A 13,158-nucleotide genomic window follows, 5' to 3' on the forward strand; every position below is an offset into this window, starting at 1 on the left:
TGACAACATAAACATCAGTTTACTACAACTCCCCTTTTTAAATGACAATATCCTGGCCAGACCACTGTTGTCAGTGATATAAGTATTTAAAATGAAAATGATTTCTTAATGTCTAGTGACATATCAGGGCCATTTTATGATTAATTGATATACATTTCTTACATACTGTTCCTTTAAAGATACGTCAAAAATGTACTATGAGTAAATAAGTTAATAAAGAGAAATGGATGACCAGTCCTTAAAATGTACACCTTTCTTTATACATATAAAACAATCAGTGTTGGGGAAAGTTACTTTGAAAAGTAATGCATTACAATATTAAGTTACTCCCCAAAAAAGTAACTAAATGCGTTACTTAGTTACTTTTCATGGAAAGTAATGCGTTACTTTTAAGTTACTTTTGCATTACTTTTTCTTACTTGGCTAAGGCTTGATTTCTTTCAGTTTTATGACTTAGAAGTTCTGCATTCAAGAAATTGCATATTTCTATCACAGAAATGTCAAGCTCTGGCCTGCCATCTCTGTTTTCTGACTCAAAATGTTCCTCAAACGTGACTACATTCAGTTTAATGAAATACATTCTTTTTTTAATTAATAATTTTTTTCTAAATGATTAAACTGAAAAGTAACTCGCATTACTTTTTTAAAAAAGTAACTAAAATATTAATGTGTACATTTATAAAGTAATGCGTTACTTTACTCGTTACTTTAGAAAAGTAATATTATTACGTAATGCATGTTACTTGTAATGTGTTACCCCCAACACTGAAAACAATATAACCTCAAATGTTTGAAACCATTAATGAACAAGTTTAGTGTCAACTACCCAAGTATAATTTAACAAAAACAGGTTTTTGTTTTAATGTTACAGCATGTTCATGAGCATGTCTGACCTCATCTAAGACCTCCAGATTCACCAGATCATCATCAGGGCAGCTCTCAATGATCAGTGTTTTTCGAGTATTGATCCTCTCATGCCTGTGAATAATAGATTAATGTTTCATCTTAGTAAATATTCAGTACTATGCAGATCTATAAACATATTTATATGGAATTGCTATGAGATTTGTATCATCGGTCCATTAAACATTGCAGATCTGATTGTTTGAAAAAGCAGGCCGCACTTTAGAGTTTGTGAGTATGAGCATTAGTAATAATAGTTGCTTGCAGATACAACAAAATATCATCCACTCGTATCTGTAGGCATTATTAAGGTCTAATGTTGGTAAATCCTCTAGGGTTCAAAGTCTATTATAGCGTGTAGTGAATACACTTCATCAGGGTTTGACCCTCTGTTGTATTTTTGACCTTTAGATCAGGAGGAAGCAGCTGCTCTATTCACAGCTCTTAAAACCCATTGGGCCCTGGGGACATGATGGCAGTATACAGACACATTACACTGTGCCTTATGTGTGTGTGTGTAATCGCTTCACTGATATTTGCCATCAGTGACTAAACAGTGAGAGCAGAGACAAGCTCATAATCTCATTATGAGTCCCTCTCACTGTCACTATCAGTGCAGCAGATTATATGTGACCTGGGGAGCGAAAGACTTCAATTTGGCAACCCAGTGACTGTTTATTCACAATCACAGAGTGTAGCGATCTCCATTCTTTCTCAAAATTACAAAATGATCTTATTTCAAACTAAAGTGAGGAATATCCTTATCAATTTATGTATCTCAGATGTGCAGAACAATAATGAAATACTGTCAAGTACTGTATATGACAACAGGCCTCATCTGGTCCACTTTGCACCTTATTCTGGTTACAGCAGCCCAATTAAACAGATAAAGCAAACATTCAAAGCTGTGGTCAAGAGCATGTGCAGACAAAAACTGTATGTGCCAAAAGAGGCAAGGTTTGGCTGGTTAGCCACTTAGGCCACATCCACACAAAGTCAGTGCTTCCAATATTCAATCTTTTTTTTATTCAATCTACTTATCCGTTAACACAGAGTCGTCACAAGAAATGTGTAAGGTGTGAACAAATGGCAGAAACAATGCCTTAACAGGCATGTCGTAGGGTGGACACGTGTGTCATCACAAAAAGTTACCGTTCAGCTCTTTGACACGATGGTTTAAATACAGATCAAAATTCACAACGAGAAATGAGATAAGGAAGCTCCTCATGGTCCGTGCTGAAACTTGAGATTGATCACCATTGAACAGCATGTGTCATGCGCAAGTTCATGTTCAAATCAGAAAATTCACACACCTGTTTTCTCCAGAGAGAAATACTGGATGATAAACAAACATACATATTTTTCACTGTATTTTATTCTGATTATTTTCTATAATCTGTGTGAAAATAGGGCAAAAATGTATATGAATGGGCTGTATACACATGATGACGCAGGGGTGTCGGTTTCATTGATCCACTCTGGGAACCGGTTTCAAAAAACATTGGGGATTTAGGCTCCTAAAACGCAGGCTCTTAGTCCCTGTTTAAGTTGTCAACAACACCATCTGAAAATCGAAATTATGAATAATTATTTAAGGTTAAGGTTAACTTAATTTGTCCCTGAAGGAAAATGTGTCTTGGACAAAGTGCTTGTTCTGAACAGACGATAAATAAAAAATACATAATAATAATAATAATTATAATAATAAACTAAAATACAACAATGTATAAGTCTAAAATGTAAAGTGTATAATGCAAAACACACAGTTCTTATATGTTATAGGAGCATTTTTTTCTTTTTGGTAGAATTCAGCATTTTTATCGAGGCAGGAACTAATGAAAGCTTCAGTCTATAAGTTTTACATATTGGCATTCTTAGGTGCCAGTTACACCCAACGTGTTTTAAATGCGTGTTAACGCAAGGCGCGCAACATTGCCTTTTTTGATCACTTTTAAAAAAGGACGGTGTGGTGCGGCTATTTGTATTGCTAGACAACCACCGAAGCAGCTGTCCTGTCAGTCAAATATTGAGGCGTGAGCGCTCTTTTGCTGTTAACTGTCGTATTAGGAGAAACTTTAGAACCTTGTTCGAGGGTGAGAGGAGGGTGAAGGCTTCAAAGTGATATAGATTGTACAGACAATGAAGAGAATTAGGAAAAAAGGCTACAGTTTATGTGACTCTTAAAGCGATAGTAGCCCCTTTTTTCTGATCAAAAAAATTATCCAATCTATAACTGGATGATCCAAATTGTGAGTTTTGTGACCCATTGAACCACAATTAAATGGTGAGTATATCTGGTGTGGAGATGAACAGGAACAGTTGTTTGGCATGAAAATCCAGTTTTTCAAAACAACAACAAGAATAGCAGATTAAACATTGTGGTTAGAGGTCCTATTGGCTTTGTATTGGCAAAATTTGGCCCGTGGTAAAACTAATTGAAGAAACCTGTGCTATGCCCACAAAGTCAAGTGGCATTTTCTTATCTGTGACTTCAGTTAATACAGAATCTGAAGTTTATTAATATCTCACTTCAGTTAGAAGCAAATATTTATACTGATGATTGTAATTTATGTATTATTTGTGTTTTGATAGATGTTTTGTCTCAATATTCTACATTAAAAGTAATGTATTTTTTATTCGGCCTACTTGCATTCATTTCGGGCTACCAAAAACTAAAGAGTGCCTGCCCTAAGGGCTACCAGGGATTTTGAAATTTTGCGAGCCCTGTATTCCTATGATTTTCATTGCTGTTATTTGAATAGGAGCCCATTTGTTTTTTAGCTGAACAGACAAGTTTCCAAACCAGACTGTGATTTTGTAGCAAATAAGACTTTTAAGCGTGGCCTGGTTAAAAACACGTAGGATATTGCTAACCACTCTATACAGTCTCAGCCTCCTTAAAAAATATACATTTGCCATGTACTTTTAGCTACCTGCTATGCATTTAGGCTATTCATTTTTAGTAAATGTATTACCTGGGAATCAAATAGTTGAGAGCATCATGCACAACCACTACAGTACACAGTCAGAAAACATGACCCCAATCTGTCACTGGGCAGCACCCTTAAAATTTTGGTCCTAATATGTACCATTTAAGTACAGATATGTATGAATCTGGCAACAATATATACTGCTGAGCTACTAATATGACCCCGTTGGTACCACTATATTCTTCTGAGGGACTAATATGAACTTATGAAACCACCACAGTGACACCTCGGATCATTTTTTAACAGCTTAAATGTCTTCTGCATTTGACATCACATTAGTCGACTGTAGCATGCTTATGCAATCAGCCAATCAGTGTTGTCATGACATCGTCATTTGCTGCATCAATATAACTGCCGTCCGTCTTTCTACAGCATGCAAAGTGTCTCTTTCACACAGATATACGTCATCCGATTCAACCCTCAGGTCTTTCCTGTATTGTATCCTCACAGTTCAAACCTAAAGGGCTTTAATTTCTTCAACAGATAACACTGCCATCTGCTGGAGAGAGATGTCAGGTGATACATGACACGGTGATGAACAACTATAACCAGCACGTATTTCTGGACTGTCACAACAACAGCCTCACTACTTCACATTTAGATGTAATGAATCCACCACCTCAGATCTGCACCTACAGAGGACAGAGATTAATAAAAATGACGGCTCAAAATGACCGCTGTCATGGTCAAGGCTGCCAGATCTCTGCTTTGACCCTGAATGGGATCTAAAGCAACTGAGAACATTTTAAAATGACAATCTGTGATTGGCAGGCTATTATTAGCTTTTTTTAAAAAGTGCACCTGTACCAACTTTGCCATCTTAAGTAGAACCTTTTACACATGTGAAGTGAAGTATTTTCCTGTTTACCTCATGCAAATCTCACTCTCGTTTCAGATAACGCTCAGAGGTTTATAAAATCTTCATTTAGCCACCACATACCTGGTCTTGGTCCTGCTACCAACCTCCTGTTGTTCGCGGATGAGAACTGACAGCCGCTGTCTGAGCGACGTGTCTTTCCCATGAGCCTGTTTAATGAACGGATGCTCCAGCAGATGCGTCACTGATGGACGCTTCTCAAAATCCTTTATCAAACACCTGCAGGTGAAGAAAACAGAACAGCCGAGACAAGACGAGACGAGAAAGAGGAGACAGAGAAGATGAGAAGAGACAAGAAGAGAGAAGAGTTAATAAGCAGAAGATCTTGTATAATCCCATCAGCGATGTGAAGGTCTTCAGGAAGGTTTAAGCATGTTACCTGTACATCTTTATCAAACTTCAGCCTCAGGTAGACACACAGAACCGGTCTTAGATCTGAACTGAGCATATGTTCAGCTTTCCTCTTTCTCATTCTCTCTCTCATTACCATAGTATCAAGTGTAAACACTCTTATCATGTGTCCTCAGGCTGGTGCTGACGAACAGACAATCGCTTACTGGACCACTGGGTGCTGTTGCATGGATGTCACACAATAGCCCGCACAAAAAAGCAGTATCAATTGTCTGAACTTCAGTGATCATAAATCTGCCAAATCATATCTTGCTTTAAACATGATTGGGGTTAAGATTAGGCACAGTTTACTGTACATACACGTCAACATAAACACATTATGACACAGGTGTTTTTCATCTAGTTTTCCTTCTGTACTGCTGTACAAAAACATAAGACTTTAGCTCCTGTAAAGCTTTTGTTATGTCCCCAAATGACAAAGAAAATATAACAGGCTTTAAGAAAAGAAACACAGCCTTTCATAAAATGTGAGCTGAAATGACACATCTGTGCTTCATTTCTAAAGTCTTTCAAGAAAATTCAAGAAAGGGTACGCTATGGGGGTTGAAAAGTGGCACAATTATGTGTGCTTGATAAGTATTATACTGCCTATTGCGGTTTTAAACATTAGTACTGTATGTGATTATAATAAATAACATTTATCAGAATGTACCGGTACTTGAAAGGCTACAGCTGTTCACAGTAAATAAGTTTCATTATTTACTTATTCTTCCTTTATTTCTTTACACCATTCCAGAATCCAGCATTTACAGTTATATTCATGGCGAGAACCAGTTAATCCATACACAAGTTGATCCATACACAGGTTGGGGGAGGGATAATTTGGCCTCTCCAATTTGCATGTGTTTGGCCTGTGGGAGGAAACCGGAGTACCCGGAGTAAACCCACAATGACACAGGGAAAACATGCAAACTCCACACAGAAAGGCAGAAAGTAAAACATAAATTATGCAGTATATAAACTAAGCATGTTTGTTATGAAAATAAAATCAAACATTAAACCCAATAAGGTTTGATGTTATTGACATGTTGGCATGTTTGTTTTGAGCTCTGAATACATGAGTTGATCAATACTGTAAGTGCATTTACATGTCATTTAAAGGTTTGATATCAGACTGACCAAGACACCAACTCAGCTTTCTTAAACAATTTAGTCTGAATGAGATTTAAAAATGATCCTAACTGACCTAAAATAACAGGATAATGTGTGATGATTGCTCAGCTTAATCCAGCATTCATACAATATAATTAATATGCAAATGACTAAATTGTGAAGGCAAATTCTGATATCAGGACGAAAAAGATTCAGAGATTCTGCTAAACATCTGCTGAAGTGTCAATCCAAACCTTTGTACAGTATAGGGGAGAGTAGGGCACTAACACACTAATGCTTTATGGCTTTGGCTCTCTCAATAAAAAATATTTAAGATAGATTAACATTTTTTTACACAATCAACACACACATCTCTGCTACAAATTAACACTTAAGTTGTTTGTGGGACCTACTGTTATCATACAATTACACTGAAAGTGACAGGAGTGCAAATGTGACCCATAGGTGGGGTTCATTGTAGTAACAAACAGAGAGTTTGTTGTAACGCCTGCTAGATTTTTTTAAAACACAAATAATTCAATCAAATTCAGTCTATATACTTAAGGTTGATACTGTTTATATATCTGCCTATAATAGATAGATGTCCTCACATTCATCCATCCATGATCCTTCATCTAATCATCCTTGTATTATACATCAATGCATATAAATAGATTTTTTTGAAAGGGCTGCACAATTTAAACAAAAAAAAGAATCATAATTGTGAGTTATTTCCACTGATATTGTATTAACAGTTATCATTTTGATGAATAATAGTATTTACATTGTTTTCATTTCATTATCCTTGTATATCTGAGGCCTCATTGTAACACTGTGTGACAACTAACCTCGCTGTGTAAAAATATTTTCAATCCCAGCTATCAGTTACTAGGAGATAATGACATGTGATGAAATGTTGTTATGTTTTAAGAAACAAGACAGTGATTCAAATAATATAAGGTTGGATTTGGTGACTTCATTTACTTTTATGCCTCACAAACACTCATATTGTTCAATATCTGAACCAAAACACTTTAAAACTTTTCACAGATTCACATGAGATCTTCTGACATTAAGAGAAAAAGACCAAAAGCAAAAATTGCTCGGCCATGTAGAAATATGTAAAGTAGCTGCGTTACAATTAAAGGGCGATTTATAGTCGTGCGTAGGTCCTACGGCGTAGCTACGGCGTAGGCTATCCGTAGCCTGTGCGCAGCTCTGCGTAGCCTGACGCGCACCGCCCAAAATTTGCGTCGGCTCTACGCGGACCGTAAGCGCTGTGATTGGTTCACCAAAACCCCTCCCGTCAGGTAAAAAAAACTGCGTCATAGGTATTTCCGTTTGAGACGGTGAAAACAAAGATGAGCCAAGTTGAGGAGTGATTTAACTCAAACTGAAACATAAGTCGCTGTTTATTTACTTCCATCATCGCTGGTCTTCTCAAATTATACACAAGAAGTTGCTATTTCTTCTTCGTTTGTGGGTTTACTTGCTTAGCTTCTTCTTCTGTGACGACTTCTGCTGCTACTGTGGTTACACGCGTGATTACTGCCAACCAGCGGTTTCGCGTGTGTTTGCACGTCGACGCGGACGGCGACGCACAAGTATAAATGAAAACCGACGCGGAACCTACGCCGTCGCTGCTACGCCGTAGGACCTACGCACGACTATAAATCGCCCTTAACCCTGCATTAGTTTGTGGCCCTACTAATATAGACTGTAACTATTGTGCTGAGATCAGCCATGTTAGACCCGGCTCAATGCAGTAAATTTGGAGGACCAGGGGTCTGCCATTAACACTCAGAATAGCTGAAGGTCCAAACTGCAGATGGCTCTGATAGCAGAGGCACATTTGTAACACATGAACAACAGCACGTTGCTATATACACCTACAGAGAACAAACAGCCTGCATCTTCTGATAACATTGTGTCCTCCAAATACTGACTGAACACACACACACACACACACACACACACACACACACACACGCATGCACGAACGCACGCACAGAAAGAGAGAGATGGGATTTATTCAAGAGAATTATTTCTGATCTGATAGCCCTGAAAACCCAGTTTTTCAGCGTGATGTTTATGAAACGCCTCCTCAGGAGACTGAAGCAGATTTATTCTGCCAAACACAAACACTGAATGATGCACTGCAAGTTTATGCAGTCTGATGCTAAACATTTCTCAGTGTTGATTTTCCAAGCTTTATTTCATTTATATATTAATGAATGATTATTTACAAAAATCTGTTTGTGACACTGAAGCATGTATGATGTGGAAAGTGAACCACTTTGATTTGTCTAAATACTCTTCAACAGAATTTTTCAGTTTATAGTCATAAACCTGAAGGACAATGATTAATTTGAGTTTGAATGCAAAAGCCGCTAAACGCCACCTCCATCAAAATAATAATGATATTGATTGAATGTACTCAGTATGTGTGAACAGCACATTTTGTACTTACTGGTAAATTCATTCTGGTGCACTGTAAAAAGTTGGATTAATTTAAAAATAATATTTTTTTCAACTTTTATGTTGTAAGTGAAAATTATAGATTAAATTATTACCAATTAAAGTTATTTTTTAAGTTGATCCAACTTTTCACCAAAATAACTGTGTGAAAAAGGCTAATGTTGTGTGTTTTGCCAAGAGGTACACTACAATGGATATCATCTGTACTTGTTACGTTTCTCTTTCAGGCCAAGCATTGGCAACCTTATTATATCCCTGACCTTATAAAAAGCAAATATAGTCAATAAGGACACTTTTATTCAAACATAGACTTGTTCAGTTTCGCTGCTCTAAAGTAACCTAAGGGTTAAGACTCTACCAGCCTGACCTTAAACCTTTACACCACACTAGGCATTTGTGTTGAAGATTGTATTTCCACTTACTCTAAAGAAGTCAGCACGGCTAAAAGAGAACAAGAAAAGAGCAAATAAATAAACGAGAGCGCAGCACTCAGAATAAAATCCTTTCAAGTAAAGATATGACTCCGACTGTGCTTTTAATTCATCAAGAGCGGCCGACATACCTGCCACACTGACAAATCAACAACTAACACAAATAAATGAGTCAATTAGCTTTCAGAGCTCCTCCAGCTGTGCACAAGCATCTCTCTCTCTCACTGATGTTTTCATTTTCCATAATGAAATAATAATCTCTGCATTTGAGTGCTTTTATACAAACAGGCAGGCACATGCACAGAACCAAAGCGATGACTCTTTTATTTACAACCTCCATGACATGAATTCAACCGCACATCTGAAGAGCTTTTCTGACAAATGAACGTTTTCTTTGCAATATTAGTATGGAAATAGAAATAGTCATAATTTTGCCTTGTAAAGAAAATAGTAATATTTGTTTTTATAAATATCAAAATAATCAACAGACACTGGAAAAAACAATCTATGGCCGGTTGCATCAAAGCCGTGAAGTTAAAACTGCATCTTAAGAATAAGTATGACTAACTAGCAATTAGTCAGGGCTAAGCAGTCTTATTATTTGAATTTAAATTAGACCAATCTACCTTTCTATATAAACAACTTAAAACAGTTATGATCAGTCTTGAAGAAAAAAGAGATCTAACAACTGAGTCTACGATAAAAGAATGGGTGTTCAGTGGATCCATTATATAGGATGATTTTATGTAGAAAACAGTAAATCACAAAATGACTTTGGCTGGGTTTTCTCAGGCAGGGTCATATATGAATATACAAAACATATAAATATGAATGTCAGACTATCCCTACTACAATCTACTGCAAGGACATGCATATAGTTTAAAACTTCATGAAAAACTAACCAACAGTTCTTTAGATGTTAACAGTTCATTGGTAGCAGGTGTTTATGTGGTGTAAATACGATGGATGATATTCCCGCGATGCTGTCATGGCTAGACTAGCACACCATTACTGAGTAGTAGTCAAAGTGTAATTTAGCATCTCCTTTAATGCACTCAAATGTCTATACTGTTCCATATCAAAAACTATAGGATTAGGATGCAGGCTTTGATAGCTTGTCAGCGGGCGTCTGGTTTGCCATCAGCTACCAATTTGCTCGGGAAAGCTTCGAGAGGCAGGTAGACTTTGACACTGCTGATGAAGGCAGTTTGCGTCTAGGCAAGGATGCTGTACCATGTCCTGAGAAATTTTCCTTATCTTCAAACACACTATTAGTTCAACTATAACAGTTTTATAACATTTATTTAAATTAAATTTTATATTCAGTTAAATTATTTCTGTAATATTGCTATTTTTAGTTAATCTTAATATTTGAAGAGTTTTGTTCCAAAACGCAATAAATCAATTTTGACTGATTTCGTTAAAGAATCTGACAAGATAAAACAACTATTTTCTTTTACAAACTTTCACATAGCATCTTTAGGTTATAATAACATTAAAAATGTTATCCATAATTTGATTTTCAAAGATTTATTATAAAAACTGAAAAACTTTCTCCAAAGTTTTTTTTTAAATGCTATAAATCTATTGAATCAATATATAAATGTGTATTCATCTTTGTCATGTTATATTCATTTAGTTGACTAGTGGTATACACTTATAAAAAATAAACAATGGCATTAATCAAAACACATGATATTAAGAACACTGTCATTGCTGCTGTCATCCTTGGGACGTCGTTACTGAATCTTTTTTGACAGCGATCAGCTCAATTTTCATTGACTTCGAGTAAAATAATGAAAAGTTTTATCATAAGATCCCCTGGGGTCAACGTGTTAGCATGACAGAAGCTTGATGCTGTGGTGTAAGAACAAGAAACAGGCGGCATTTTTCCGTCGCAGGAGTGCCCAGTGGCTTACGTTGATGCCAATGCCATCAAAAGTATTATTTTGTTTTTGTTTGTTTGTTGATCACAAAGTACAAAGTAGATGAGGAAAACTAGGATTCTGTGTGTAGTCAAAGCACCACCATTGTTTTTTACAATGTGTTGAATGATGCGCTGTGATTGGTTGAGCGGATTTATTGCATTCTGCAGAAAAGGAGGAGTTTGGGGGAAAAAGGAAGAAAAGATGACAGAATAAAATGTCTTATAATTTTGTAATTTTATCCTTTAAGTGAGGCGTCACTCACCTGTAAGTTTAAATTTTATGTTTAAATGTTAAAAATGCTTTTACTTACTCATTTTTATTTGCACACAGATAATCAAAATATTTAAAATACATTTTTCTATATAATCAAGAAACACAAACTATTATTTGGTATTTAGTAGTATCATTACTACCTTTATTAGACAACAGAGAAAATGTGATTGTAAATTTCAGATAAATTCCAGTAAAGAGTAAAACAAAACATTTTGGTTTTCACTAAAATGCAGATCACCTTCAGACACTATACACAGTAAGAGAGAGAGTTCTTGTACTCACTGAGCAATAAAGTAGCAGAAACTTCTGCACCACTGCTCTGGATGGCGTAGGGTAGGAGATGGGTTCCTGCAGATAACACACACACACAAACACAAAGAGTTAGAACAAGCATGAATGAAAGTGAAACAAATGTATTGATCTTATTCAGTGATAGTAAATACATTACAAAGTAAAGGTACAACTGCTTTCAGGACAAATGTCTGTTCGCATTCATCTCCTCACACAAAGAAAATGTGAAGTACGCACACCTGAATGCACACACACACACACACACACACACACACACACACACACACACACACACACACACACACACACACACACACACACACACACACAGGTACAGACAGAACTGTGCCAAGTCGTTCTCTTACAGAGTACTATAAAAGGCTAGAAATCAAATGCCTTTTTTACAACTCCTCTGTAAACCCTCATCAATGGTACAAAATCAGCCTCTACTTAATTACATCTTTCAAATAAGATATACAGCATGATATTTATGTCATGTGTGTTATTATATTACACAAATTGCTAGTGATGGGGAAGAGACCGCCTATGCCGAGTCCGAGTCAAGACGGAGTCTTTGAGGAAGCAGGTCCAAGTCGAGACGGAGTCCTTCAGGAGTGGAGACAGAGTCAAGACCAAGACCATAAAAACATGTCAGTTTTCATATTTATGATTTAATATCACCCCAGTTAATAATCAACAGTTAGGCCTACAGACTAAGCTAGATTGGGAATTGTTTAGAGGAGCAGTTTTAACGTCTTAACTATGCTTTACTATCATTAAAAAAAGTATTATCGTTTAAAATGTAATTATCATTACAACCGTGTTTGATTACCGTGATTTTGAAAACTTGCGGTAAATCCTGTCCAGCCAGAATCAGTTTGACGCAGGCGTGCACATGCAACATAGTTTTTGCACAAGAAGGCATTTAAGGGATAATGTATTGTATTAATTCATGGTAAACTCATTAGACAGATTTTTTTTTTTACCACAGAAATAATTTCAGGGACATAAAATATTAAATTGTGATTTTCAAAAATAAAACTTGCTCCAATGTTTTCGGTGTGTATCAGTTCTTTTTGAACTTTCCATCTCATTTTAACAAAACTGTGATAATGATAACCGTGATAACTTTGGTCACTATAATCATGATATGAAATTTTTCATACCGTCCCATCCCTACACTGAAGATGCATTTATTACCAATATATTGAACCATCTGTTTATATTTTCATAAGCCCTGTTGATATAGTCCAGACATCAGAAAATTTAAATTTACAAGTTTTCTATGAAAATATACATGTGTTATGGATGTGACAAAAAACTTTTTGGGAGACAATATCCTCTGTAGGCATTGTGTAATTTAAAACGCACAAACCAAAAGCAATAATAACCAACAAATGGAGAAGGGACGGCCCTTAAAAGAATATGTAATATACGTTTTGTATGTGCATTTATGAGGAAGAAACAGCATTTTGTTTGTGACA

At 36.2% G+C, this 13,158-nt stretch overlaps 1 protein-coding gene across 1 annotated transcript in view; it reads right to left on the reverse strand.

Moving 5' to 3' along the window:
- myo3b (myosin IIIB) overlaps positions 1-13,158 on the reverse strand; it is a 146,416-nt gene that overhangs the window by 94,807 nt on the left and 38,451 nt on the right. The window contains exons 11-13 of the mRNA XM_073811996.1: positions 11,666-11,731; positions 4,834-4,989; positions 894-978 (exon numbers count right to left, since the gene is read on the reverse strand). Coding sequence (XP_073668097.1) covers positions 894-978; positions 4,834-4,989; positions 11,666-11,731 — 307 coding nt within the window. The remainder of the gene's footprint in view (positions 1-893; positions 979-4,833; positions 4,990-11,665; positions 11,732-13,158) is intronic.

This window comes from Paramisgurnus dabryanus, chromosome 15, assembly GCF_030506205.2.
Source record: "Paramisgurnus dabryanus chromosome 15, PD_genome_1.1, whole genome shotgun sequence".
NCBI lineage: Eukaryota > Metazoa > Chordata > Actinopteri > Cypriniformes > Cobitidae > Paramisgurnus > Paramisgurnus dabryanus.